Source organism: Sphaerodactylus townsendi, linkage group LG10, assembly GCF_021028975.2.
Source record: "Sphaerodactylus townsendi isolate TG3544 linkage group LG10, MPM_Stown_v2.3, whole genome shotgun sequence".
NCBI classification, from domain to species: Eukaryota; Metazoa; Chordata; class Lepidosauria; order Squamata; family Sphaerodactylidae; genus Sphaerodactylus; species Sphaerodactylus townsendi.
This window is the reverse complement of record NC_059434.1, coordinates 66255462-66281702: the sequence shown is the minus strand read 5'-3', so window position 1 is coordinate 66281702 and position 26241 is coordinate 66255462. Positions and strand designations below refer to the sequence as shown.

The 26241-nt window shown below is 40.9% G+C and overlaps 2 protein-coding genes across 7 annotated transcripts in view; one reads left to right on the top strand and one right to left on the bottom strand.

The window, feature by feature from the left end:
• Nucleotides 1–18101, bottom strand: part of TBCK (TBC1 domain containing kinase) — a 103682-nt gene extending 85581 nt beyond the window's left edge. The window contains exons 1-4 of one of the 3 annotated variants that reach the window (XM_048509554.1): nt 15806–15850; nt 7842–7914; nt 1944–2647; nt 1218–1330 (exon numbers count right to left, since the gene is read on the bottom strand). Coding sequence is in view for 2 of the 3 variants with exons in the window: in XM_048509552.1 (XP_048365509.1) it covers nt 7842–7914; nt 15806–15998 (266 nt within the window). In the remaining variant the exon portion in view is untranslated. Of the gene's footprint in view, nt 1–1217; nt 1331–1943; nt 2648–7841; nt 7915–15805; nt 16038–17881 lie in introns of those variants that run through there. The other 2 variants (XM_048509552.1, XM_048509553.1) reach the window with 2 other exon arrangements.
• A 904-nt stretch (nt 18102–19005) lies between these two features.
• AIMP1 (aminoacyl tRNA synthetase complex interacting multifunctional protein 1) overlaps nt 19006–26241 on the top strand; it is a 40491-nt gene continuing 33255 nt past the window's right edge. Inside the window, exons 1-2 of one of the 4 annotated variants that reach the window (XM_048509392.1) lie at nt 19040–19071; nt 20792–20896. In XM_048509392.1, coding sequence (XP_048365349.1) covers nt 20895–20896 — 2 coding nt within the window. In that variant the 5' untranslated portion in view covers nt 19040–19071; nt 20792–20894. Of the gene's footprint in view, nt 19072–19096; nt 19230–20791; nt 20897–26241 lie in introns of those variants that run through there. The other 3 variants (XM_048509398.1, XM_048509393.1, XM_048509394.1) reach the window with 3 other exon arrangements.

Sequence of the window (26241 nt, the reverse complement as noted above, 5' to 3'; positions counted from 1 at the left end):
GGATATGCGAAACTGTCTCTCAACATTCACGCAGAAGCATGTTCAGAATCTGAGAAATAGGAAAATATTTGTGTGCAAGCAAAGCAAAGGGAACACATAACCCCACAGGCCAGTCCTAGTCTCTTGACACTGGTTATGTGTGTATAGGGCACATTCCTTTTAAAAGTGACCAAAAGTCCTGAAAAGCCAATGCAATAAATAAATAAAATTGTCTAAGACAGTCAGCTTGTATTGTTATTCTTCTCTGAATGCTCACATTGATACTCATTCTCTCAGTTTTGGTGTGCAGGAGTGGAATACAAAACATGCTTATATTCGTCTTCTGAATCAACTGATTGGCCCTGCAGGAAGAGTAATTTATGGCTGTTTCTACCTTTAGAGTTGCCAACTCTAGCTTGGGAAATTCTGGGAATTTGGGGGCAGTGCTAGAGGAAGGTGGGATTTGGGGAGGACAAGGAACTCAGCAGGGAGGTGTTGTCATAGCTTCCAGCCACCGAGGATGTCATTTGATCCAAAGGAAGTGACTTCTGTAGTCTGGAGACAACTGTGATCCCAGAAGAATTCCAGGGCCCACCTGGAGTTTGGCAATCCTACTTAACTTCACAACTCAAGTGATTTCAGTCATAGTTTCATTTTCATCTGACAGGAGAAAAATGAACTGAAAGTTTTTGTAAACAAAAAAAAGGAGATATCCATCAACATATGTTATCTAAATGCATACACGGTAAAAACACCAGTCTCTGTTACAGAAAAATGTCTAGCGTACAGATAATTGGAATCAAGGTTTGGTGAGCCATGCCGTAGGTGCAAATGATTCTTCACTATGAAGAAATTAAAGATATTTTGACATGTTCAGATTAATAATCCATGTCTTGAGCAGGTGGTAACATTTATTTATGAAAGGACACCTCCTGCTTTAAGTTTTAATGATTTTGCAATCCAGATTCAATTCCAATTTTACATTTACTAAAAAATATCAAACTAATTAAGAAAAGCAGTATTGGAGAGTGCATAAACAAATCATGACTAATGGATTTTCTTGCATAATGACTTCACTACAATGAATGTTGGTTTAGAAATAAACTTCTGGAAGAGGATTAAAAAGAAAATAAACTTTGAAGCTATTACATCCTCCAAACATATTTTCCGACATGGCTGATCAGAAAACAGGTTTTAAAGAATTTCTGTTTCTCCTCACATCAGGTTAGAAATTATACCTTTTCCACCACCTGACACGGCCGTATTCAGTTATTACGCACTTTAGTCACAGTTCTTGTAGCTCTAGATTGAAAAGTTAGCTCCAAATTTTAGTCAGAGGAACATCTTGGTTCTGTTCACAGGATGAAAAGTAAAAGGAAGGAATCTGTTAATTAGTTGCTTAGTTGCTATATAGCTTTCTCAGGATTACAATATGTGTTCCTCTCAGAAGAGAGTAAACTTAGCTTCTTTTTTTGCTTACTTGCTTTCTTTAACAAAAATGAACGAATGCAAAAGGTAAATCCAAACTAACTACTTCAGGGGTTTTTTGAGGGGAGGGGGGCAGTAACAGTGAGATGTTGACAGAAAAATAACTATTTTCCGTTTATTATGCTTTCCATGAAAAACTTGCTTTACCTTCACAATCAGGACAATCCCCAAATCTAATCTGGGTATCACGTAAGAATATTACTTGGATTTGGGGCTTCTAAGGAAAGTACGCATGTACAGCCCTCAAAGCTCCACTGACGACGACTTCTGCGCTGAAACCAAAGAAGGACTGGGCAGTCAAAAAAGCACGTGCCTTTCTTTTACTGCCTTCCTGGTTTAAATCTGTTATAGCCTATATGTTTAGCTTATAAAACTTGGGAGAAACCTTCTTCACATAATGCATTTAAGGGAGGATAGAGCAAAGACACATAATCCAGAGAGTAGACAATAGTTTAATAACTGCAAATAAAACTTACTCATCCGAGTCCGATCATGCTTTCCACCAAGCTAGTAAGCAGCTGCAGACGTAGTCTGCTTCCGATCAAAGACTCTGTGTATAACATATTATACCTCTGTTATCTCTCTGATGGTTCGCTGGTAATTTTTCAAAACCATAACCTCCAAAACATGCAACAACTATATTTTATTGGAGACATCTTATGACGACTCGGCTCACAAATTCAGAATATATAACACAGGTGCCAAAATCATACAAATATCAGCATGCTACATTTGCGAGCACTTCCACTGTAAAAAAGCAAAGGCTTCTAAAATGGGAATTTTAGGTGCAATATAAAAAAGCAACGGAATTGTGCGTGTAACTATATTAAACAGTCACTGAAAAAAAAATCCAACCCGACTACTCCAAAACCAAAGATTCCACATATGCGAGTAAGACTCTGTTAACATTTGAAAATAACTGAGAAAGTAGCTGGAGCTTAGTAAATTTTAATCCGATTTCTTTTAATTTGGTAAAAGAATTCATTAAATGTACTTAAGAAGCCAGTGTGATAGAGTGGCTAGATTCTAATTAGGATCAAAGAGGCCCAGTTTCAAATCTCTCTTCTGCCATGAAGATCGCTGGGTGGTGAAAGGTCTGCCATTCTCTCAGTCTATCCTACCTTACAGGACTGTTATGAGGATAAAATGGAAAAGGGAAGAACAACACAGGCTTCAGCTCCTAGAAGGATAAAATTATAAATATAGCAAATAAATATGTTTGCTTGTACCTCAGAAATGTTAATAACATTTTTGTTATACAAATAAAGAACATTTTTACTTGGAAGTGACTCATAGAAAAAAAATCAGGTTACAGTTCTGTTGCTAGGTGACACACTAAAAGCAGACTCTGTTAAATAAGCTGCAACTTGTCCAATCCTAAAGATGCTTATTCAGAAATTAATGCTATTACATTAAATGTTCATTGGTACAGGGCTAGAGACTAATTTCTGACCTACATGGGCTTAGACACAAGTAACTCTGCGTACTGCACTGTAGCTTCAATTCTAATTCATGTTTCATCAAAGGAAATCATGATCCTACACAAAATTAATACAATCTACCTCAGAATTTAGGCGACATGTTCAGAAATTTGTTCAAGGTAACAGCTGAAACTGAAAACAATGTTTTCTCACAAAATTTTGTGAAATATTCTCAGAATGTTTGGCAGTTGTTTGATGTTCAAAATGAGCATTTTATTTCTAGCAGTTCTGCTGCAAGTCCTGTACCGCCAAATATACTCCAGAGAAGTTGCCATCTGCTCTACACCAGCCATCTGATACTACCCAAGGGTTTGTTGCTAGTGCAAAATCTTGTGTAACAACCCTCAAAATAATTACATTCACTTTATAACATCCAAACTGTTGAATTTTGATATCAAGTTGTAAGTCCAACATTCAAATGAGAAATCAAATTTCAACTTCCAGAGGCAGAGTTCAAATTTTGAAAATCCATCCGATTTCCAAATTTTGCCAATTTTCATCTCAGCTTCACTTCCAGCTTTGTTCGTTTGCCTGTGGAATTACTTCTGAAGAAACCAGACTGTTTTAGGTTTAATCTAATAATAAGCCTTTGGTTCAATACCAAAATTATAGATCCAAAGACCAACTGAATGGGTGAAATATGGGTTCCCAAATGTTGCTGGCACTAAGTGATACAGAACACGCCAGGGCTTGCTAGCACTCCACCATCCGTGATTAATCTTGTACGACTATATCGTTACCTGTCTTATTTTAATGTGTTATTTTAACAAGGTAAAATGAAAATATGGTAGATGTCATAATAGGCTCTCAAGAGGCTTTAAACACTGCTGTGTTTAACAAAGGTTTTCCATTACCTATAATGGATTAATCTAGGAATACACCAAAATCATAACAGAAAAGTGTGCTGGAGTGTTTCAGTGGAACGTTTAACTTCCTGATGAGTTATGCTAAACCAGAGCAATTTAGTCAGAACTATTTAGCCAAACTTGCTTAAGGCTGTAACCACTTCAAGATATCCATCTTTGTAGTCTAAAATTCTGATAAGCTCTTCTAATAGGGCCCCCGCGACAAACTGAACTATCAACTCAGAATATAACCCAGGGATGTTCTTGTAGACTTGAAACAGAAATGTGCAGAAACACCTATGTAAACGTTACCTCATATGTAATGTGTATCATAATGATGCATGACTTCATAAGATTAACTGCAAATAGCTATCAGACAGCTGGGCGGCCTGCTGTTTTGCAATATGCAAGGAAAGATGGACCGTCCACCATGGTATACCTTCAATTTCAGCAACAGCCTAATAGAAGATTTCCTGCTGACTTGACATCAGCTTGCAGTACAGGTGCAAAGGACTTATTTCCTGGCAAGTGCAAGAAGAATTAATCTATAAACCATAAGGGCAGATTCTCCCATTCCAAAATAGTTTGTAAAATTAATTACAATAACACACACGTCAACTTTGGGTATAAGACCAGTGCTGCTATCGTGAACTAACGCAAGAGGAATTATATATCAGCTCTCTACGAAGCTAATTGACAAAGATGGATTGAATAGCATAACTGGGAATTGCTCTTTCTTAAATTATTTCAGGCTATTGAAAGGTCTCATGCACAAAACCAAAAAAATGTCTATTTTAATTAACTGAAAAGCAATAGGAAATATTTTAGTCAGTCTCACTAGAAGGGAAACATTTTGTCTTTTAACTGCTAAGAAGCCGAGACACGTCGGCTGCACATGTCGGCTGTGGATGGCACATGCCATTTCTCAAGCACAGCCGATCTTCACTGATAAAAAACAGTCAGACATGACCAGTTCCATATGAGTTGCCTTTGCAGGGCAAGTTTCATAACACCCCTGAAGAATGCCTTCAACCTCTCACCTTCAAGTGGGCAGAAGGAATTGCTTCCTTGTCCAAATGTTATAAATAATTCTGTTACAAAAAAATGATTAAAATGAAAAACCGGATTTCAGAGACCATCAATATATTAATGTGATGGTACCGAGTTGGAGCTTTGGACACACTGGAACTGGGCCTTTGGACAACTTTAACTTTTTGAATTTTTTTCTTAAAGTGTAGCCAAGATACACAGCACATCTAAAATATTACATGTATTAGATTAGCAACATCTCTCAGTAAGCCAGTACAGTACAGTACAGTGGCTAACAGTTACAGCATGGAGCAGAGATATACCCTTCTAAGTCTACAGAAGTCAATGGATTTTGAACGGTATAGCTGTGCTCAAGACTGTACCGCCAGAAACTGAGAAACAGATAGGCTCCTGTGGTTCTACTATGAACTCAGTAATTTGGTGAAATGATCATTCTTCATTCTCTGTCTTCTTTCTACAACATGGGAATAGTATCACTAACCCACCTGACTAGGTTGCAAGGATGACAATCTGGAACAGGCTGACCTTGTGAAATAACTAGTTATTGACCCTTTCTGCACATGCAGAATAATGCACTTTCAATCCACTTAGAAGCTGGATTTTACTGTGCGGAATAGCAAAATCCACTTTCAAAGGATTGTGAAAGTTGACTGAATGTGCATTATTCTGCATGTGCGGAAGGGGCCACTATCATTTTATAAACCATACTGGATTATCTAAAGGTACAGTTTTCAAATTTCTCAGGAAAAGGAGGATGGAGAGGATAGCCTAGACAGAATAAGGCTGTAGTCAGAATGGAACCTGGAATGGGTTGTAGGGAGCATATCACTTCAGCCTTGTCTCACCTACACTGGCTCCCAATTCAAGATGCTGGCACTGACTTTTATATCCCTACATGGGTCTGGAACCAAAATACCTTAAGGAACCCATTCAAACACTACTGTCTTGCTTCAGATGCCTCCACCCTCTGAAACTGAGTGACCAACTATTCAAGAAATGGCCTTCATATCTGTGGAATTCATATCTGTGGAATTCCTCCAGAGCAGCAGTGGCACAGGAGGTTAAGAGTTCGTGTATCTAATCTGGAGGAACTGGGTTTGATTCCCCGCTCTGCACCAGAGCTGTGGAGGCTTATCTGGGGAATTCAGATTAGCCTGTGCACTCCCACACACGCCAGCTGGGTGACCTTGGGCTAGTCAGCTTCTCGGAGCTCTCTCAGCCCCACCTACCTCACCGGGTGTTTGTTGTGAGGGGGGAAGGGCAAGGAGATTGTAAGCCCCTTTGAGTCTCCTGCAGGAGAGAAAGGGGGGATATAAATCCAAACTCTTCTTCTTCTTCTTCTTCTGGGAGATTTGTCTGTCCCCTCCTGTCACTGTACTCTGCCATTGGGAAAGGCTTATATTTTGACTGGCATTCCCTCACTAGTGCACCTTCCTGTTCATGTGTTTTGTTATGTTTTGTTAACAAGATTGTTTTAATTGTTCTGGTAGTTAATGGTTTTGGTTGCACAGCATCTTTAAAAACATAAGTGTGTGGAAAGGCAAATTAAAAATTTATTATGTAAAAATAAACAAATTGGGATCACTGTCAACCTGCCGCAATGAAGGATAGTCTCTGACAGCATAAGATACAACCAAGGAGTTTACTGGACAAGAACATCCTGGAGAAAATATTAATTGTTCATCTTCTCACTCAGTAGTATATTAGCCTGGCAGTTCTCTGTACCTAAAGTAATCATATGAAGATCATCTAAGATCTGTTAAGAACATGGGCCATGTTCAAATAGCAGGAGTGCAGATGCTTCACCCTAGTTAAGAATGATGGTATTCTGTTGATTGACCAATGTGTCAAATTGAATATATGCTACTTGAGCATTCTATAAGAACTGGTATTTAGAAGAAGAGTAGAAGAAGAGTTTGGATTTATATCCCCCCTTTCTCTCCTGCAGGAGACTCAAAGGAGCTTACAATCTCCTAGACCTTCCCCCCTCACAACAAACACCCTGTGAGGTAGGTGGGGCTGAGAGAGCTCCGAGAAGCTGTGACTAGCCCAAGGTCACCCAGCTGGCGTATGTGGGAGTGTACAGGCTAATCTGAATTCCCCAGATAAGCCTCCACAGCTCAGGCAGCAGAGCTGGGAATCAAACCCGGTTCCTCCAGATTAGAGACATGAGCTCTTAACCTCCTACGTCACTGCTGCTCCTACGCCACTGCAGTGGAGTTTACTGTTAGGAAAGTTTTGCTTCATTTTTTTTACACAAATAAAAACACTGGCTCATAGGAAGTCCTTCTGCTACAGTGCAAATATTGGGTTCCACTTTTAGCATCTAGACACAGGACTATGCCTCATCCTAAAAGCATGTGTACAACTGTGTTACGGAAGTCAATTCTAAAGCCAGAATCAGGCAAAGCTGCTGTGCCCTGTTCACAAACCACAGCTGAGGCTTCCAGAGTCCTTCACCTGGGACAGAAAGTGACCCTTTGTGAATTGGAAAGCAAAGATTTTTCAGCCTCCGTGCTGCGCACCAAAAATGTTAGAACGACAGGCAAATGCTTTGCTTTCTCTTCACATCAACCCCCCACACACCCTGAAATCCCCATTTCACCACTGGCAAGCTTATACATTCAGACAACTGATGCATACAAGTTATAAGAGTAAGCCTCAGATTTTAAAAGAATTTTATTTGAAACATAACTTAAAGCCCAAACAAAATATACAGGGAGTCATGTTTGGCAAGTTTCAGTACTTTCTCCATAAATCCTAAAACTTTTGTGCAGAAGTAAATATACACTTCAACCGAAGCATGTGTTTATCTGGCTGCCAGAAGGGTGAACCACTGCAAGATGTCAGTATTGAATCTGCCTGGACCTGTAAGGGTAGTTAACTTTTTAAAAGAAAAAGTGTATCTGGGTTTTGTCATTTAAAGCAGATAAACCTTTCAGTTAGCATGCTTCCTTGCAATTTTTTTTTTTTTTGGGGGGGGGGGGGGGTACTGTACCTCACCGGTTTCCTGTCTCGAAGCAAATCTTCCAGGCTCCGCTCACAGTGCTCTGCAACCACCACCAGCCTCTCTGATTAAAAATATGCACACATATAAAGACAGATTTAGTATCTCAATACACACAGGCATCAAACACTTTCACTCACACGTCCAGCTGAAATTAAAACCATATTATCACAACATCTTCGTCCGATAATAGAAGAGGAATGTCTACTTCTTTTAGCGGAACATGAACTCCCGCTCGGCACAGAGTTCGAAGAAGATAACTGAATACGTAGAGATACGCGCGGATAAATTTAAACAGCCTTGGCATGCGTGTGTAAAGGGCTGTCAATTTGCAACTGACGTAAGGTAGCCATAGGGTTTTTGAGGAAAGAGACTAACAGAAGTGGTTTGCCATTGCCTTCCTCAGCACAGGGACCCTCGACTTCCTTGGTGGTCTCCCAACCAAGTACTAACCAGGGATGACCGTGCGCAGCTTCCAAGATTTGATGAGATCGGGTTGCGGAGATCAGGGAAGTCTAAGCAATGAGGTGTGTAATTTCCCCCTAGACGTTATTTCAAAACCTGTAGTGCTAGGTAAGATTAAGATAATCTTAAAATGCCTGCTCTGGAGCAAATGATTTGGAAAATAGTGACAGTAAAATGTTGATTGCTCAATATTTTCAAACTGTATTTTAAGTATTACAGTTTAGTATTATGTTTAGACCTGGCTACCGCAAAATAAGTTAAATTTGTACAAGAAAAGGAGGGCAAAAGTTTAACACAAAGAAACATTGATTGTTTGGGTGCAATACAGTAATAGTTCAAAATATAAATTATGTTAAGTTGTTATACATGAACATTCCTGGCCTGAGCCCATTCCACACAAGTCCCTTAAAAATGTTTTGCAAATGTTTTCAAAACATTTTCAAAAAAACCCCACTTGTCCACACTCACTCCCTTGAAAATGCTTCCTGCCCGCCACTTTGTGGTCATTTCTTTTTTTAAAAACTTCTTAGATTTGTAGTTACGAAGCTTCAAAGCCTCATGCTGCGATTCTCTAGGAGTCACGTCTATGTAGCTGCAACCCCCCCAAAATAAAAAAAAACTGACAGAAATATAGCGTGAGATGGCTGGCGCAAGTTCAAAAAATGGCGCTGACAAGGAGGTCTGGGGACTGCGGAGAGGCGTGGGAAATATTTTAAAGCGATCACACAGCAAGTGAAAAGGTTTTCAAAAGGTTTTCAAATAAAGAATAACTAGGAAACAGCATGCAAATAAAACATTTTCAGGCAGGAAATTCGGGTTGCTGTCGAGCATTCGCATGGAGACGCATCTATTTTTTAAAAGTACTTCCCACACATGCGTAGCTACGCAGGCTTGCACAAATGAACCCCCACAGCCATGCCAACGTCCCACCGTATGACCAGTTGCACCTGCGTAGCTACACAGATGCAAGCTGCAAAAATTAAAAAAGGGAAAAAAAGAGGCAAATAAAGTGCCTACTGCCTGGCTGTTTGCTTGCGAGCGGCTGCAACCCAGAATTTTTGAAAAGGATCACTTGTTTAGCAATTTTTAAAAAACTCGGGTTGGGGGAAATAACATGAGGCAGACTCGTTTTGGGGGTGGGATCTGTACGAAGTCCCCCCAAAATAGTTTTTTTAGTGTCCTACACATGTGTTTATTGGCCTGTGAGGAAGGGACCATAGTTAGGAAACTACTGATATAGGGTATTAAACATGATTAATCCTGCCACATACAACAAGAGTTACAACAAGAAAATCCGCCCTGCTGCTATTCATTGTACGATTTGCCATTAATTGCCTATTGTTTTTTATTATTGGCATATTATGTATGTTATTACAAGTTATACTTATGAATTATTACTGGATGTCCAAAACTATTATTTATGATTACTTCCAAATGAACTAGAGATATAGATATCACAGCATGTCGCTTCTGGAAGTGATTAATATTGTCAAGAAGGTAATAAAGTAAAATTAAATCTGTGAATTAACAAGATAAAGGACCCCTTTATTTTCATATTGCTCCTAAACATTTAGCCTCAACATGTGTTATCTTTTTCCCTTTTTTTGTATTGACTTCTATGTTGTTGCAACTTTAATTGCTATTAAAGCAGTGGCATAGGAGCAGCAGTGGCGTAGGAGGTTAAGAGCTCGTGTATCTAATCTGGAGGAACCGGGTTTGATTCCCAGCTCTGCCGCCTGAGCTGTAGAGGCTTATCTGGGGAATTCAGATTAGTCTGTACACTCCCACACATGCCAGCTGGGTGACCTTGGGCTAGTCACAGCTTCTTGGAGCTCTCTCAGCCCCACCTACCTCACAGGGTGTTTGTTGTGAGGGGGGAAGGTCTAGGAGATTGTAAGCCCCTTTGAGTCTCCTGCAGGAGAGAAAGGGGGGATTTAAATCCAAACTCTTCCTCCTCCTCCTCCTCCTCCTCTTCACTTCTTCTTCTCTTCTTCTTCTCCTTCTTCTCCTTCTCCTTCTTCTATTTTACCTTCTACATATGCAGTATCATCATCAAAAACCCTCCAAGCCAGAAGTATAAATTAAGACATACAACTATCACTCTAAACTAGGCAACTTTATTTATATCCATGAATGGAGAAGCTTTTTTCATTGTGGCTGAGTATTATCCCAAGGAAGGGGGATACGTCCCCGTTTGATTCCCAACTGTGTGTTCCTCTTTCTTAAGGGCCTGCGTTTCAATAATGTAGGCTTTTATATTGCTCAACCAACACTTGGGATACAATAACTCTTCTCTGCTGAATGTCAGAAGCGATTGCAAGTGAGCAGATGGGTCTGCCTAAAAGTCCAGTGCACCCTCCAAAGCTCTGAAAGTCCTCCAAAATCTTAAGAACCACTGAACTAGGTATTTCACTACGAAATTCCATCTTAAGGAGAAGAATGATTTAAACACAAGCTTGATATGAGACAGGTCCACAAAATGCATCACAGTTTTGCTCTACAGAGCTGCTTTCTTGAATACCTCAGGGGAGGGATCTGCTCACTGCTGCAGTAACAGAGCTGGGTGTGGTCACATGCATTAATGTACCAGCATAGTTACTGAGGCCCCTTCTGCACATGCAGAATAATGCACTTCAATCCACTTTCAATGCACTTTGAAGCTGGATTTTACTGTGCAGAATAGCAAAATCCACTTGCAGACAATTGTGAAAGTGAATTGAAAGTGCATTATTCTGCATGTGCGGAAGGGGCATAAGTCTGGAAGCTGTCATGGATGGGAGGATGACCTGCCACTCAGCTGTTTTAAACCCAAGCCTATGGGAGTACTGCTCCTGCATCTTGCTTGGGGTGGGAGATGAATGGTTGGAGGGAAACACAGCAGCAATGAGTTTTTGGGGTCTGCCTCAGCAAGAGAGCAGACAGTTTGAAAGACAGCTCTGCTTGGTACTATGCTGAGTGGACTAACTTAACTCTGGGAGAGGAAGAGTTACTGGTTGTGAGGCCCGTCTTGGGTGAGAAGCAGACTTCATAACATTCACTCTGATTCTTGGGAAAGGGCAGGCTGGTGTGGGTAGAATCCTGTATGTGTGTAAAAGGATCCAACTGTTGGCTAGTCAATAGTTGGAAAGTCACAAGCATTGAAGATAACTCACCACTTAATAGGTTTATAAATAAATCTTTGTTGTTTTTGATTCCCCCTGCTACAGTGATCTCTGTGCTGTTCATGCTCAATACGAAATTTACCTCACAGCAGTGGCCCAAAGCCCTTACATTTGCTACGATCAGGACATCTTCTAACTGAGGGGAAGGGTCAGATTTCAAAATCAACCTAGTTTCCCCAAATCATAAGAGGCTCCCTTTAAAGAAGTGGCCTGTCACAGAAGTGTTCAGGGCCCCGAGAGAAAAGAAGCAACTGTAGCTATAAGAAAGGAAGGGTGAGAGATTTTAATATAGATCTAGTAATCTAGATCTAGACCAAGATGCTGGTCAGCCACTGGTTTTCTGGGTGCTACCTTGAGAAGGGGACAAATCAGGGCAACCAGGCAGCATATCCAGCAGATCTCCAAATTGGATTGCCAGCATGTTTGCTGCTTCAGATAGCACTTTCTCTTGCCACTAGATTGGCACTTGGCCTTGCAGCCTCTGCTTATGGATTTGTAGGCTAAGGGAAGGTATAACCACAGAACCCATTGGGAGAAAAGCTGTGTTGACTGGTTTATAAGGACTTCAGCATTTGATTATCTATTTTATTGATTTTCATTGAGCTTTTTGGAAAGGAAGCAACTAAATTTAAGAAAAATATGTCAATAAAAAGGCCTCTAGAGTATTACAATTTTTAACGCTATTTTTGCTGTAAAATGCTTGCTTGCAAGACACTGTGTTTGCAGTTTAACTTTTCTCTGTTACATCATAATACATTATCCATGTATTGTTGCAAGGGTAAGTGTTGCCATTTTTCACAACCCTCGCTCCTTCAGAAAAATTAGATTTACAATGTGAAGCACATCTGCTACGCTGTACTTTGCCAGACATTGTGTATAGCTACACGACTAAGACTAGTTTAACAAAATTTACCAAGTTTTCCCCCCATTTTTTAAATTTTACTTAAAAGGAACCAAACTGTTCCCAGGTGTAATGGTCATTTCCCCCCTCAACAGCACATGTGGAATTTCCAAGAAAGCACGATCATCTTGAATGAGTTTGGTATGCGGAAAACAAAGGCAAAACTTAAGTCCTGAGCTAACTGTACATGTGAAGGCATAATGGATTTTAAAAAACACACACAAAAACTCACATCTGATACCTAGAATCAATACCAAAGGAATAACAGCATGTAGGGGAAAAATAACGTTTGGGGACAAAACTTGGAATGTATAATACAACTAGAAATATGTAAGTAATTATGATAGATGGAATATGTACTGAAGGAAGATTTCTATTTGAAACCATTTGTATGGAGAAGCACATGGCACCCACAAAGAACCAAATCACCTAACTTCAAAGCAGATTTTTTTTTCTTTCACTGAAACAAGTACAATTGTTTATTTTACCCCATCGGGCAACTATGTCATATTAGATAGCTTCAGAGCAAAATTCAAGCCTAGTAGCACCTTGGAGACCAACAAAATGTTTCAGCATATAAGCTTTTGTCAGTCAAACCTCACTTTGCCTGATACAAATAAAAGGAAGGTACGTCGGCCTTTATATCCAGGTCAGAAGGGAGAGTGTTACAAAGAATGGCCATCTGGAGTCAGGATGTAGAGGTGAGATGCAAAATGTAATCAACTTGATTAAAACTTTCAAATGTTTATACCTGGGGAAACATTGGTGGTCTTTAAAGTGCTACTAATTTTGCGTCACTAGCCCAGACTGATACAGCTACCAACCAGAAAATAGCCAGGCTGCCTTACATTCAGGGGTTACTTCCTTTTAAATCACTACATTATTAGGGGTTGGCTTTTATACAATCAGAGGGAAAGAGAAAGATCTTATGATTCTGAGATTCCACTGCCTGCTTGTATGATGAAATAAGGCTAATGAACATGTGGAATTTTTATTTATTTAAACATTTATGTCCTGCTAAAAGAAGTCCAAAGCAGTGTCCTGGATGTGCATGGATTATCCTATATTATCATCTTACTTCTACACATTCTTTTATACAAATATTTAGGTGAAAATTGCTAAGAGGTAACTGTAATTTTCAGGCAGGCACACAATAAAATGCCTCATGACATTTCCCTACCTCCTAACAAGGCATCTATGGAGGGAGTGGGAAAGAGAATGAACTTACCTGTCACCCCCAATTCTGAACACCTTGTCAGGGTGAAAGGAAAGTTCTGGCCCTATCTAGATGGGCACCTCAATTGAAGCCTTTTTACTTCATTCCAAAAAGTTCAGAGTCTCAAAGGTGAGGAAAGACTTAAGCCCAAAGCAAATCTACTCCCTAGATTTGCTCAGTCATAGCTCAGGCTCATTCCACACATGCAGAATAATGCACTTCCAAACTGCTTTCAGTGCTCTTTGAAGCTGTGCGGAATAGCAAAATCCACTTGCAAACAGTTGTGAAAGTGGTTTGAAAACGCATTATTTTGCGTGTGTGGAAGGGGCCTCAGTTTACAGCTCAGTTAACTTAAAAAATGACTGCCTAAACATTCTTAGAAACATTCTAACTTCTAGACACGTCCACAAATTTATCACAAAATTGCTGCACTTTTAGTTAGCACGGAACACATGTCAACATTTTATAAAAATGATTTTTTCCAAGCTATTTTTATTTACTTATTTATTTGATTTTTATACCGCTCTCTCCATTATCACAGTCCCAGAGCAGTTTCCAACATGGAATCACAATAAATATATAAAATACAATACAAATATAAATACAATACAAATACAGTATAGTCAGTAATGGTGCCCAACAAGGAATGGGCTAATCAGTTCAACAGAGATAATTTGGTCTTCAGGTCAACCAAAAAGAAAGAGAAGGGACGAACAAAGGGAGGCCAGCTAAGACGGATAAATGCTGCCACTGTCCTCAGCCTTCATATCTGAAACAGACAGGAAAAGCAAGAACTCTACCCAGTTATAGCCAGTCTTCTAAAAATTCATCCACCCTTCCTCATATTTAGACAAGCAATGAGAATGCGGGCAGCAAATGCTGATGTCATTTTGAAAACAAAGAATCATTTTACTCGTTTCTAGGAACTTCTCACAGGCTGCTTTGCCTTGGCTCACCCAAATTGGAAAACTGTTTTTTTTTTGGTGCTTATCACCTATTTCCCATCCTTAACATGCTGTTGCCCTACCAGGCTTTACCCCAGTCTTTTTGGAAAGAGTGCAGTCCAAGCACATTAGTACTTTGTCTAGAAAGAACAGTGTGCATTTACCTGACCTTCAAAGGTCCCATCCACATCAACACCATTTTCCCTCCATCAAGCACTTTGTGGAAACTATTCACCTAGCTCTATTAAAATTTGAAATCACTTAAGTGGCATTATGCTATAGATCATGTTCAAATTTTAATAGAACCACTATGGTGTGTGTACATGCATGCATGTTTGTGTGTGAAAGGACAACAATAACGGGGTAAATTGCCACAGAAGCCAGGAGGGCCATGCCCCTGAGCCAGTGCAGAGCAGGCATGGAAAAGAAAAGTCAGAAATGTGCAGAGGACTTCCATGTTTGGGGGCTGAACTGCCATCGCAGATGCATTTGCAGCAGCAATGAAAGCAGAACAGAGAAGCATTTTTTTGCAGAAGCAGCCTGGAGGAGGCTCAGCTTGCTTTTCTAAAGAAAGTGTGTAAACAGCAAGTAAATATTTGCTGTAAAATTTCAAAACATCCAATGATGTTAAACAGATGCATGCAAAACTAAAGTCATTCTGCAACTGGCAGCATTCAGTGGCCTATGAGAAACCTACTATGAGGTATGAATTATTGCTTATACTTAATAGTCACGATGCATTGAAAGATTTATACCTCACTGATACGTTGCAAACATGTAAGGATCTAGACAGAATGGCTGAGACCACGTTCTGTGACGTACATTGCTTTTAAACTTCAAACATCAAAAGAGAGATTTACAGAAATAAGGACAGGTTGGTGAATGACAGGAACAAATGTATTGAAAAAAGGCTGTAGTTTGTTTTTGTCTTCTTTTTAAGCAGAAGAAAATGGAATGGGAATGGAATAAAGCATGAGGGAAGCAGAGTGTGAAAAAGAAAAGAAAATACCTAAAAATTATCAGGGTGTTTGGAATTACAGGAGAACAAAGGCCTGGAGTCCAGCAGCTCCTACGTCTGCCTCTGTTATGCGTTATTGTTATACAAACGAGGCTGAAAAATGTTTCTCCAGAGTAAGTCTGGAGAAAAGCAAACTGTTGTCTTTGAGCAAAAACACTTCAGGCACCTTTGAAGTTCGCTGCTTTAAAACACATGCACAAAATAATGGCAGCAACTCTCAGATATATGCACACAACAATGGTAGACTTACCATGCTTTCCACGAGAAATATCCACATACTGACAAAGTCTAGGATGCGTAATTGTCTTGAGAATTTGAAAGCGCCCCAGGATTTTTATGGAGTTTGGTGTCAAAGGCAAGCCGTTGCTCCCACAAACATCGTTTGGAAGAGCAGAAGCAAAGAAAGTGAAAGCGCCCAGATCAGCATCCTTTAAGGGAAACATTGTGGACTCCAGAGAGGAACTTTCTCAAATAGTATGTACCTGAAAGAGAAATGGAAAGATGAAGAATAAATATTTTTAAAGGCTGCAGGTTTCAAATCGATACATTGGATGCCTCAAGAATAAATGATGTAGGGCTTGCATCAATCGTAAACAGAGTTATGCTCTTCTAAGCCCATTCACTACAATAAATTCAGAAGGATATAACTCTGCTTTGGATAGAAGTGCGAGTCAAGGAAAGAAGACATTTTGTAACTACAGTATCTGTAATTCAGCTGAAACTATATGTAGCAAATCACACATTAATAGAATATGTACCTATTTCTGCATAAGACTGGACTGTTAAACTAATTCTGGAAAGTAAGACCACAATCCAAAGAGCCTGAGAAATCTAGTATAGATGGATGTTACCAGCATGCAGGGCTGCTCTCTGGGAAAAAATTCATCAGAAAATCCTAGCTGCAGGCTGAGTTATACCACACTGTATTAAAATAAAACAGAAATCAACCCAAGAATGTTAGCCCCAGAACAATTTCAGTCCCAGGACAACAGCCAGATGCCCAACGCCTTGGAAGTGTCCCAGACAGCTCCAGAAACCAGACAAATTTTAAAAAATGTTTGTTTCCTTCTCCTGGCACACACCACCCACCCCCAATCAAAGTCCAAACAGATATTTTTCAGTCCCAGATTACGACAGCTTTACTAGCTCATTTTCCTAATCATCTGGATGCATTCACACTAAGCAAGGACTCATCTTGGATTACAGAAGTGTGAGTCTGCAACAACATATTGTTTGCATTCTCCAATTATGTATGCATACTACTGCATGGTAACAGAAATTTCCCCAGTCTCAGTCCAAGCTGATTTAACTCCCATATCTCCAAACACTATCCTGTACACAAGCTGCCTTCCTCTGACCCAAGCTGCTGGTATGAAGGGTGTATGAGGGAAAAGTCACAAGATATAGGCAACTAAGAACCTCATTACAGGGTAGTAAAGGAACAGAAGAAAATATATAAACATTTCTCAGGACCTAAAGACAAGTAAAGTTTTACAGGGCTGGGACAAAAACAGGCTGTCCACTAGGACAGGACTGAGAACTGAGTATGAACAGCCCTGAGAAGGCAAATTTTTAAGGAAGGATTGGTGAAGGCCAGGCCAGAGGTGGGATCCAACTAGTTCTCCCCACTTACAAATTTTTTTCTGAGTGCCGAGAAGGGGTTACTAAAGCAACCTCCCTGCCCAATAGGGACTGGAGGTGCGTGTGTGCGGCAGCGCCACTGTTTGAATCCCACCACCATCGGAACCTGTTATTAAAATTTTTGGATCCCACCACTGGGCCAGGCCAATGAAAAGGTGGGGCCAGAGACCACTTCCTAGACTGGTTTGCTTAGCAGGAGGAAAACAAGAAGCCAACGGAGAATTGGAAAGCAGCAGACTACGGTCAGACAGCAAACGAGGCTCAAGACTGTTCTTATGCCTCTTACAACCTTAGGAGATGCACAGGAGGGAAAACTGCCAGCTTCAGCTTCCTCCAGTATTTCAAGGCTATGCTGGGAAAAGCCACCTCTTGGCAACACATCTTCCTTTTTACAAAAGAATCACAAGTACAGGGTGGCTCTGGAACTTAAACCCCTAATTAAAATAGGTGAAATCAATTTCCTTAGTGATTTAAATCAACCCAATCCGCTAAGGGTGGCTCAAAAGCTTGGCCAGGCTTGGATCACTCCAGGCACGTAAACTTGTGCAGAGCATGAGAGGCTAATATGATCAACAGCTCCTCTTCATCCCTTTCCACTTGCTTTCAGGGGTAGCCGCAAAGGAATTTATCCCTGCTGATGGAGCCTGGCAAAAGGGAAAGGAAAGGTGGCCCAGGCGGGTCTTACCTCCCTCGCTTCCTAAGGGCCAGCTCACAGGTGGACCACAAGGATGGCCTTGCACATGGCCAGTTCCAGGATGCAGCCAGGTGACGGCACACCTGAATTGCCGTAATGAACCCTTGGTCCACTCTCCCAGTTGCTCAGCCTAACCGATTTCTTCCGGCCGCCACTTCTCCCTTGCGTCCTCTCTAGGCGCCATTTCCATCTCGATGGTCTTAACCTTTCAATATCCTGTTGTATTGCAAAAGAGATGTGGGAAGCTCGGGGTTAGAATTAGAGCGGCTATCCTAAAGCTGTCCTCCTTCCTCATTCTTCCAAGAGGTCCAGTTCCATGCATTCCTCCGCTGTAGTTTACAGCTAGAAAAAGTACAGAAGGGACATGGTGTTGCCAATGCCAGCTTGAGAAATTCCTGGATATTTTGGAAATAAAACCCGGGGAGGGCGGGGAGCTCAGCAGGGTTTGTTGCCATGAAGTCTAGCTTCTAAAGCAGTTATTGTCTATCACTCGGAATTCCGTTGCAATTCCCGGAGATCTCCAGGCTCCACCTGGAGGTTGACAAAGCTCCCTTCATCAAAACCGAAAGCTGACACCCTGGACATTGTTAGAGTTTAAGATGCTACTGAACTCGAATTTTATTCGATGGGGTAGTAAGAGTCCATAAGACTGCAGTCACAGACCCCTAATATTCTCCTTTGGCCCCACCTGTAAAACCACTGCCATCATTTTACTGACTATCCTTTCATTTCACTGACCCAACAACTGAGGCTCATTCCACACAGCATATTTGGGAAAACGAGTTCATTTAACGATTGTAACCCGTTATAAATACGCTGTGCGGAATGAACCTATCTTCTCTTTAACTCTGATTCTGTGTCTGATTATTTCTTCCTCTACCGTTTATTCCAATATCGATTTACTTTTCCTGGCAACATGATTAGGGACAAGCAAAGTTCAATGCAGCTCAGTTCCAGCAGGCTCGCCACTGCAGCCCACGGCCAGCAAAACACACCTGCCTCAACAACACAGGCACCACCTTGACCCAGACGCCCCGCCCCCACAGCGTTTCTGGCCAGAGCCGGACTTTCTGACGGAGTGCGCATGCGTCGCACGCGCAAGTTGGCATCTCAGATTCAGGCTGCCAGGCGCGCGCATGCGTATCGGCACTTCAACCCTCGCGGCCTGTGAGGAGAGGCGGGTAAGTGGGAAGAGGGGGCAATTACGGGTTACGGTGATCGTTGGAGTCGCGGAGGGTCCCTAAGCGGGTTATGTTGTGTCTTACCGCCGCAATGATGATCTCTGGTGGATCTCTCCTTTGAGGGGTCTTTGGAGAGACGTTTTCGGCAGGGAGATCAGGCGGGTACATTGCTTGGGACATAAATAGTGCTTTTAAGGGGGTCGGGGCGGGGGGAGTTGTGTTATGCACGTGGCCCCTGCAGCAACCCAGAGGGATACCAGCCCTTGCCCACACTAGAGAGAGGCTGCCGTTTTAGGGGAAAAGAACTGTTGTCAAGGCATAAATGCAATACTTCACTTTAAACATCTTCGTTGCTATTTCGGTCGTCCTTCATGTATGTGGGGAAAAGGCTGTGCATTGGGGAAATAATGTGCAGAGAAGCGAATAGGGCCCTACACACCAGTTCATGATGTGCATTCTTATTGGGCTTCACGGTTCCGTGTGGACCCTCCATCTTAAAAGGCAGTCTATCTGTGCGTGTGAGTAGGTGAGGAACGACGGAGGCGATTTGGTCTCCGAGCTGTTTCTGGGCTTCCCAGGAACATGTGGTTGGGGAAACAGGATGTGGACCTTGGATGAACCTTTGGTCTGATCTGGTGGAGCTGCTGTTACACTGTGGAGGGGAGTGATTGGGAGACTGAATATTTTAAAATTAACTTTCGGTTGCTCATATGGCTTATCCTTCCTTGTCTGCTGTGGTTTCTTTTCTCTTTACAGTATGGACTAGTTAGATAGCCTGTGGAATGCTGTGGCTAAGAAGCTCACACCTCCCGTGATTAAATGTGGCGAGGATGCTTGTGGCTTCCTGATGGTGATAAAAGATGCTCAGTACATGTTCAAAAGCCAGACTGGGTGCTGGAGCTAATTAGTCTCCGTTGATTCCCAGTTCCAGTTTTAGGGACTGCCTTAGTGACAGAAGCCACTCCAAGTCATTCTTTCTTGGCTTAGCAAGAAGGAGAACAGCACAGGAATGGGAAAATCACATTTTTTAGATATCTGTTAGTGGGGTAAGGTTGTGAAGGGTTAGGGGGATGCAGGCAGAGTGGAGTCATTGGTGTTGGGTGGGTTTTGACTTCATGCCAGGTGGCAGATGGTTGCTGCATCTGTGAACTGAGAGAGAGTGCAAATGAGCCAACTAAGTTTCCCAGTCAGTGCCTGTGATCCCTTTGTTAGACTGTCTTGGCTAACACTGTCTTTGTCTTGGCTAACACTGTCTTTCCTTAGGCTGTTCAGCATGTATATTGTCACTCTATCAGAATTCTTACATTGTCACTCTATCAGAACTCGTACAGAATTCTATCAGAACTCTTACACTCTATCACAGTGGTGGCAAACCTTTGGCACTCCAGATGTTATGGACTGCAATTCCCATCAGCCCCTGCCAGCATGGCCAATTGGCCATGCTGGAAGGGGCTGATGGGAATTGTAGTTCATAACATCTGGAGTGCCACCATGGCTCTATCAGAACTCTTGGTTCTTTTCCACTGTTCTGAAGTAAACTGAAGCTCCTAGTATCATAGTGTGTGTGTGTGTGTGTATGTGCGCGCGCACTATGGCTGATTTTGTTTGCTGACTATTTTAAGGGAGATGGAGTTTGTTCATGCTGACAGTGCAATCCTTTTGCAGATTCTCATGTGTAATGGAATAAATATATGCTAAGCATTGCCCCTCTTACTATCAGGTGTTCACAAAGGACTTGTTTGACAGGAAGAGGAAGCAGAGTTGGGGTCTTGTCTTCTCCTGAATCTTGCAGTGAGAATTCCTGCTCTGACTGTATCTGGTAAATGTGAGTCTTTTTAAATGTATATTGGAATAATGTTTTCCTTTGAGTCTGGAAAAAAGCTGATAGGAAGCAGTACTGTGGACAGGGCAATGCTTTATAAAAGGTACTCTTGTGTTTACCATGTCATCTAATATGGGCATCTAGGGAAGAACTGTTAGATGAGACAAGGTTCTTAACTCTTAGCTGCTTAACTCCAGTACTCACTGACTCTTGCAGCCTAGCTGCTTTTCAGTTGTTAAGCAGTTTGTGTTTCCTGGACACTGGAAGAAGCCTCAGAGAACATCTAGCACAAGTGCTGGCTCTCCCCTACAAATGTCCCTGTTCCATGCCCAAATTAACCATATTTGCTTATATGGTATCCCTTCCCTTTCTCCCTCCAAATCATGGGCTCTGTTCAGCTCATAACCCATCATGGTAACATCCCTGGGAATGGAGTGTGATGATGTACGATCTTTATACAAAGCTCTAATGTGGCCACCCTCAGGTTATTAAGAAGTTAATTGTTCAATAGCAGTTATAGGTATTGCCACTGCTACAGTCAGTAGGGTGGACCGTTTTGTGGTGGCAGCTGGTCACAGTTGACAAGTTGAACAGTTGGCAAATAACTTCCCTAGCAGTTGGAATGGAAATAAAACTCCATTCCTATCTTGGGCTTGAATTTTGATAAGGGAGGTCCTGCTGTCCAGACTGTCCCTAGTTCTGGCTTTTCCCCGAGTCAGTTCAAGAAACACCTGTTGAGAAATACCCAGTTGGTTCTTTCCTTCCATCAAATTAAATACTGGTTGAAGGCAAGGGACGTACGTTTTTGGAGTTGGTATGCAATGGAAACTACAAAGTCACTGTGCCTTTTTAAAGATCATGCCACTATCTTGACCCTGAGGTAGGGTCAAAAACTAAGAACAAAACCAATTTGAGGAGCTCCAGGAACCCTTTTGCTTCAGTTCTTTTGCCAGTGAAAACCTTGCCAGACTTACTTGTAAGTTGTTAACCAGAAACACCCAATGAAAAATGGGGTATGCAGGAGTAAAGACAGATAGAAAAGAAACTGTACTAAACAGATGGCTAAATATGTGGCGGTAGGTGTGAAGAGAGAAAACTGTATTTGTTCTCCCAATGTATCTGCTTTTAACAAGTGGAACAGAAAAAGGGCAGAACTCTCTTCTTTTCCTCTTTCACTTTCCTTCTCTCCCCACTTATAGCCAACTTTTTCTCTAGCTTATTTATGAAGGCAAATAACTTCTGCAGTTAGTTTCCTGTGCCAAGACTCACCAGGAGTTGGCTTTGATGTTTTCAGCAGGAGGACAGAGCCTTCAACCATTACTGTGTGCTTAGCAATAAAGAAACATGGCTCTGAGATATATAAAGGCATTTTACCTCATCACTTAGCAATTTCAGCCTGTGCTTGGCCCCATAGAATAAAAAGATGTTCTCATTTTAGAAATCTAACAGTTACCCACACCACATTATTCTCCTACCTACAGAAGGAAGGCCATGCCATCGAGAATCTTAGATCTGAGTCTAGTGGAAATGTGAGGTTGTCCTGGTAAAAAAGACACTTGTGAAGCCACACTGTCTCATTTGAACTATTTGTCATCTCTGCTAAGCAGTGATATATGCTTAAAATACGTATCAGTGCAGTACCTGCCCAGGCAATCCAGTTTCTGGCATGCTAACTAAGCATGGGCAGCAACTTCGTATGGGTGGCAACCCAGTTTAACCTAATTAATGTATGAATGCAAAATGCCAAGGGTACATTCTTCCAGCTCATCACATTTGTGTTAGCCTTTCTTATGCAGTCCCGCCAATCAAAAAGAAACCCCTCCTTCCAACCATCTTTAATCTTTCTCCTTATCCTCATCCCCCATTTTGAAGATTTTTTTTCTCATTCTTCCTATTGCTCCAGATGCGGTCTTGAGTGCACAATTCTGTTTTCTCTGATTTCAGTCTCATTTGGATAGGGAAAAATTTCTTGGCTATAACCAAGTTTGCATTTTGTATTCAGTAACTTTCTAAAACTTCTGCGGGGGTCTGAATAGTGGTTCATTGTGCCCTTTAATGTTAAGAATTTTCGTAGTGAATACTCAGTAACAGCACAAACTAGACTATTGCTGCTTACTTGTCTGGATCGCTTTCAGTGTACCCTCATGTCACTCTCCCTCAAATTATTCTGGGACCTCAGGCAAGCCGCTTCTTAGTGAGCCTTCCCTTTTTTTTAGGGTCGCTGAACCCATCATGTACACTTAGTTGACCGTTTATTATTTGACCACAATAAAATATTGTCATGTATTCTGTGAAACCAAGGATGTCACAATGTAAACTTAAACAAATCATTATGATTTTGTTTGTAAGCAGGAACTGTTCTCTAAAATTTTTAATAACTGCTTGCCTTTTCTTTTTAAATAAAATTTAGTATAGGATGATGTTCCCAGATAAAAATCAAAGAAGAATGGTTCATTCACATTTGTAAAAACCCTGCCTGTGTTGCGATTTATAACAGTTCTTCACAGTTTTTTAAAAAAGTTATTTTTTATTTCACAATAAAAATTAACTAATTTGGTTTTGTAATCAGCACAAGCATCAAAGGGGTGGAGTTTTTTTGGTTTAATAAATGGTACCATTATAGGTCAGTGTTTCACTGATGAACTGGGCAGATTTTGCCAAATCAAAATCCAAACCTTCCCTTGCAACTTGGGTACCTTGCAAGGAAAAATTATGATGATGAAGGAAGTAATGTTTAAAGACACCATTTGTCTCTTATTCCGTGAGACTGGAAAAATTGCATTTTGTGTATGTGTTTCAGACAACCCAATATCAAAAAAAGACGCAGAAGAAGATTGTGTCCGCAGCAGGAACTTTTTTCCTCTCTTTGTTGCAGTTTTTATATTTTCAAGGAGACAGGCTAATTGTTTCCAAAAGTGACTGGTTTCTGCAGTTAAAAGATAGCAATGTTCTACATTCCTGTTTTATGCTATTTAGTAATTTCCAAAGGAGTTTGCTGTGAGCAGATATTAAGTCATTAACTGGAGATTTCCTAATATCATGATTTGGATTGGGCTTCATGGATCATGACAGTGGAAAAATCAGCAGATGAATTTGTACCGTCAACTTGATAGTAATATAAAATAATACAGTATGTTAGAATATTTTCTGTCACTTTACCCATTATTATTATTATTATTATTAATAATTATTAACTGCTTGCCTTTTCTGTCTAATAATAATAATAATAAAGAAGTTTTTGAAATTTAATATTGATGATTTAATTGAATGTGGACCATCTCTCAGTTTATTCGTACCTCTTACTTAGTTGCTGTAGTCTTTAATTTCTATGTAGTCTTTAATTTCAAGAGCCTTCCACTGTTTCAGTGCTTACAGCTAATAACTTTGCCTTTCTTAGAGTCATGAAACTGCTGTCCTAAAATTCTAGAATGCCTGTTAATCTAGTATTGTAGTATTTTAATACATTGTAGGGATGGTTTTCTATATTACTAAGAAAGCTCTTTTCAGTCCTGGCAGCTTCTGAACATTCTGCACATGCAGCACATGCAGAATAATGCTGGTTTTTTCCGACTTTGTCTAGCACAGGTTACAATTCTCATTATAATTTTACTAGAAACATTAGGCAATGCATGAAAAAAATACTTTAAATTTCTTTATCTTATACACCATTTACAGCTCTTACAGCATGAACATTTTCTACAAGAACTCAACTGAACTTAGTTGGGAGACTGGAAGTATAAGAACTGGGGAAATTAATGTGTGTGGTTGCATAAAAATGAGTCCCTTTGTCCATCTTAAAGTCTAGAAGCAAAGGACACACCAAAACTATGCGTTTACTTTTTAAACCGAAGTGTAAGTCAACAGTAGTATTCTAAATTGGTGGCATGCAAGTGTTTTACAGCTTCATCCAAACTCAGGGGCCACAGCGCCACTCCTCAATAGAGACTTCCTGGCGGAGTGGGGATGCTGAAAAAGCCTCCCCACCACCATGAAACCCCTGTTGGGCAATAGACTTACATCATGTTTTTGGTGGCATACATCAGCCATTCCATCCACCAGCGCAATAGGGTCAGCAGCCAGGAGGGAGGTGGCTCCTTCCCCAGCCATGCCCCCGGACTGCCTTCGCTGTGGTGAGTCCGCAGGGAAACTAGTGGCGTGTTCCAGCTCAGGGGAAGGCCACAGTGGACATGCACCAGCTGTTTCACCTCTCTGTTGGGGCAAATGCCCTGGGGAGGGCAAATCTGCTTGTGCCCTCTGCACCACTTCCATAGCAAATTTGCCCCCCTCCTTTGGATGGGGCCGTTAAATGTATAATTTGCATAAAGACTCATTTACAGCAGTAAGCCTGAAAATGAATTTGAATGCTGTAAGAAAAAGTGGGTGTCACATAAACTTCCTCACCTTTTAAACATTGTTTCTGCAGCATTTCCGAGCGTTTAAGCTTTTGTAAGAATAATTCTTTTCATTCAGATCTACTGTCTGCTTGTATAGAATAAGCTCTTTAAAGTCATGTATGAAAACAATTTACACTGTAAATTGACTGTGCTTGACAAGCCATTCCCCCCCCACTCCCCAATGCTGAATACGAATAATCTTAAAACAAACTCACATCCAAAAGTGTCTCTCTCATACTGTCCATTGTCTTCCAGTGAGCTTTGGCTGAGCAGGAAGATTCCCCCTATGTGAACATCCAGCACTTTATTCAGCTGGCCAGCGATTGATTTGCTAGCCGGTGCTGTAGAATTTGAAAGGCGAGAGGCAAAAAGTTCTGTTTGTGCCAGAGCCATCTGGAATCTAAAGATGTGTTCTATAAATATTAATTCTGGTTGGAACACCAGAATATTTTTTCATGCAGGAATGTTAGCACTGATTATATAAAATGCTTTCAGCCCTTCAGGGGTAAGTCGTTCGGAAATGGCAAACACTATTATGTCTATATCAGATTTTCAACTTGTTTGATTATTTTTGTAGGCACACAGTAAATACCACAGATGATTTCCATGCACAGCATTCCTCAAGGAAATGCTAACATTATTCTACATTGTGTGCTTGTGCTAGGTGAAAGCAATTGTATCTCTCCAATCATTTTTGCACGTGTGAGAACTAATGCAACATATTTATCTTAGTTTTCGTCGTCTTCTACTTCTTCTTCGTCTTCTTCATCTTCTTCTTCTTCTTCCTCTTCCTCCTCTGTATTCCCCCTGAGGGGGGTTAGCACTGACATTACAATTGTGCACATCATCTGTTGTACCTTCCATTTCTCCATATGTACACTGTGCATGTTTTCCTAATATTTTCATTGAAACTCTTCTGCAGTCTTTGTGCTATTGTTTACACAAGTGGAATTA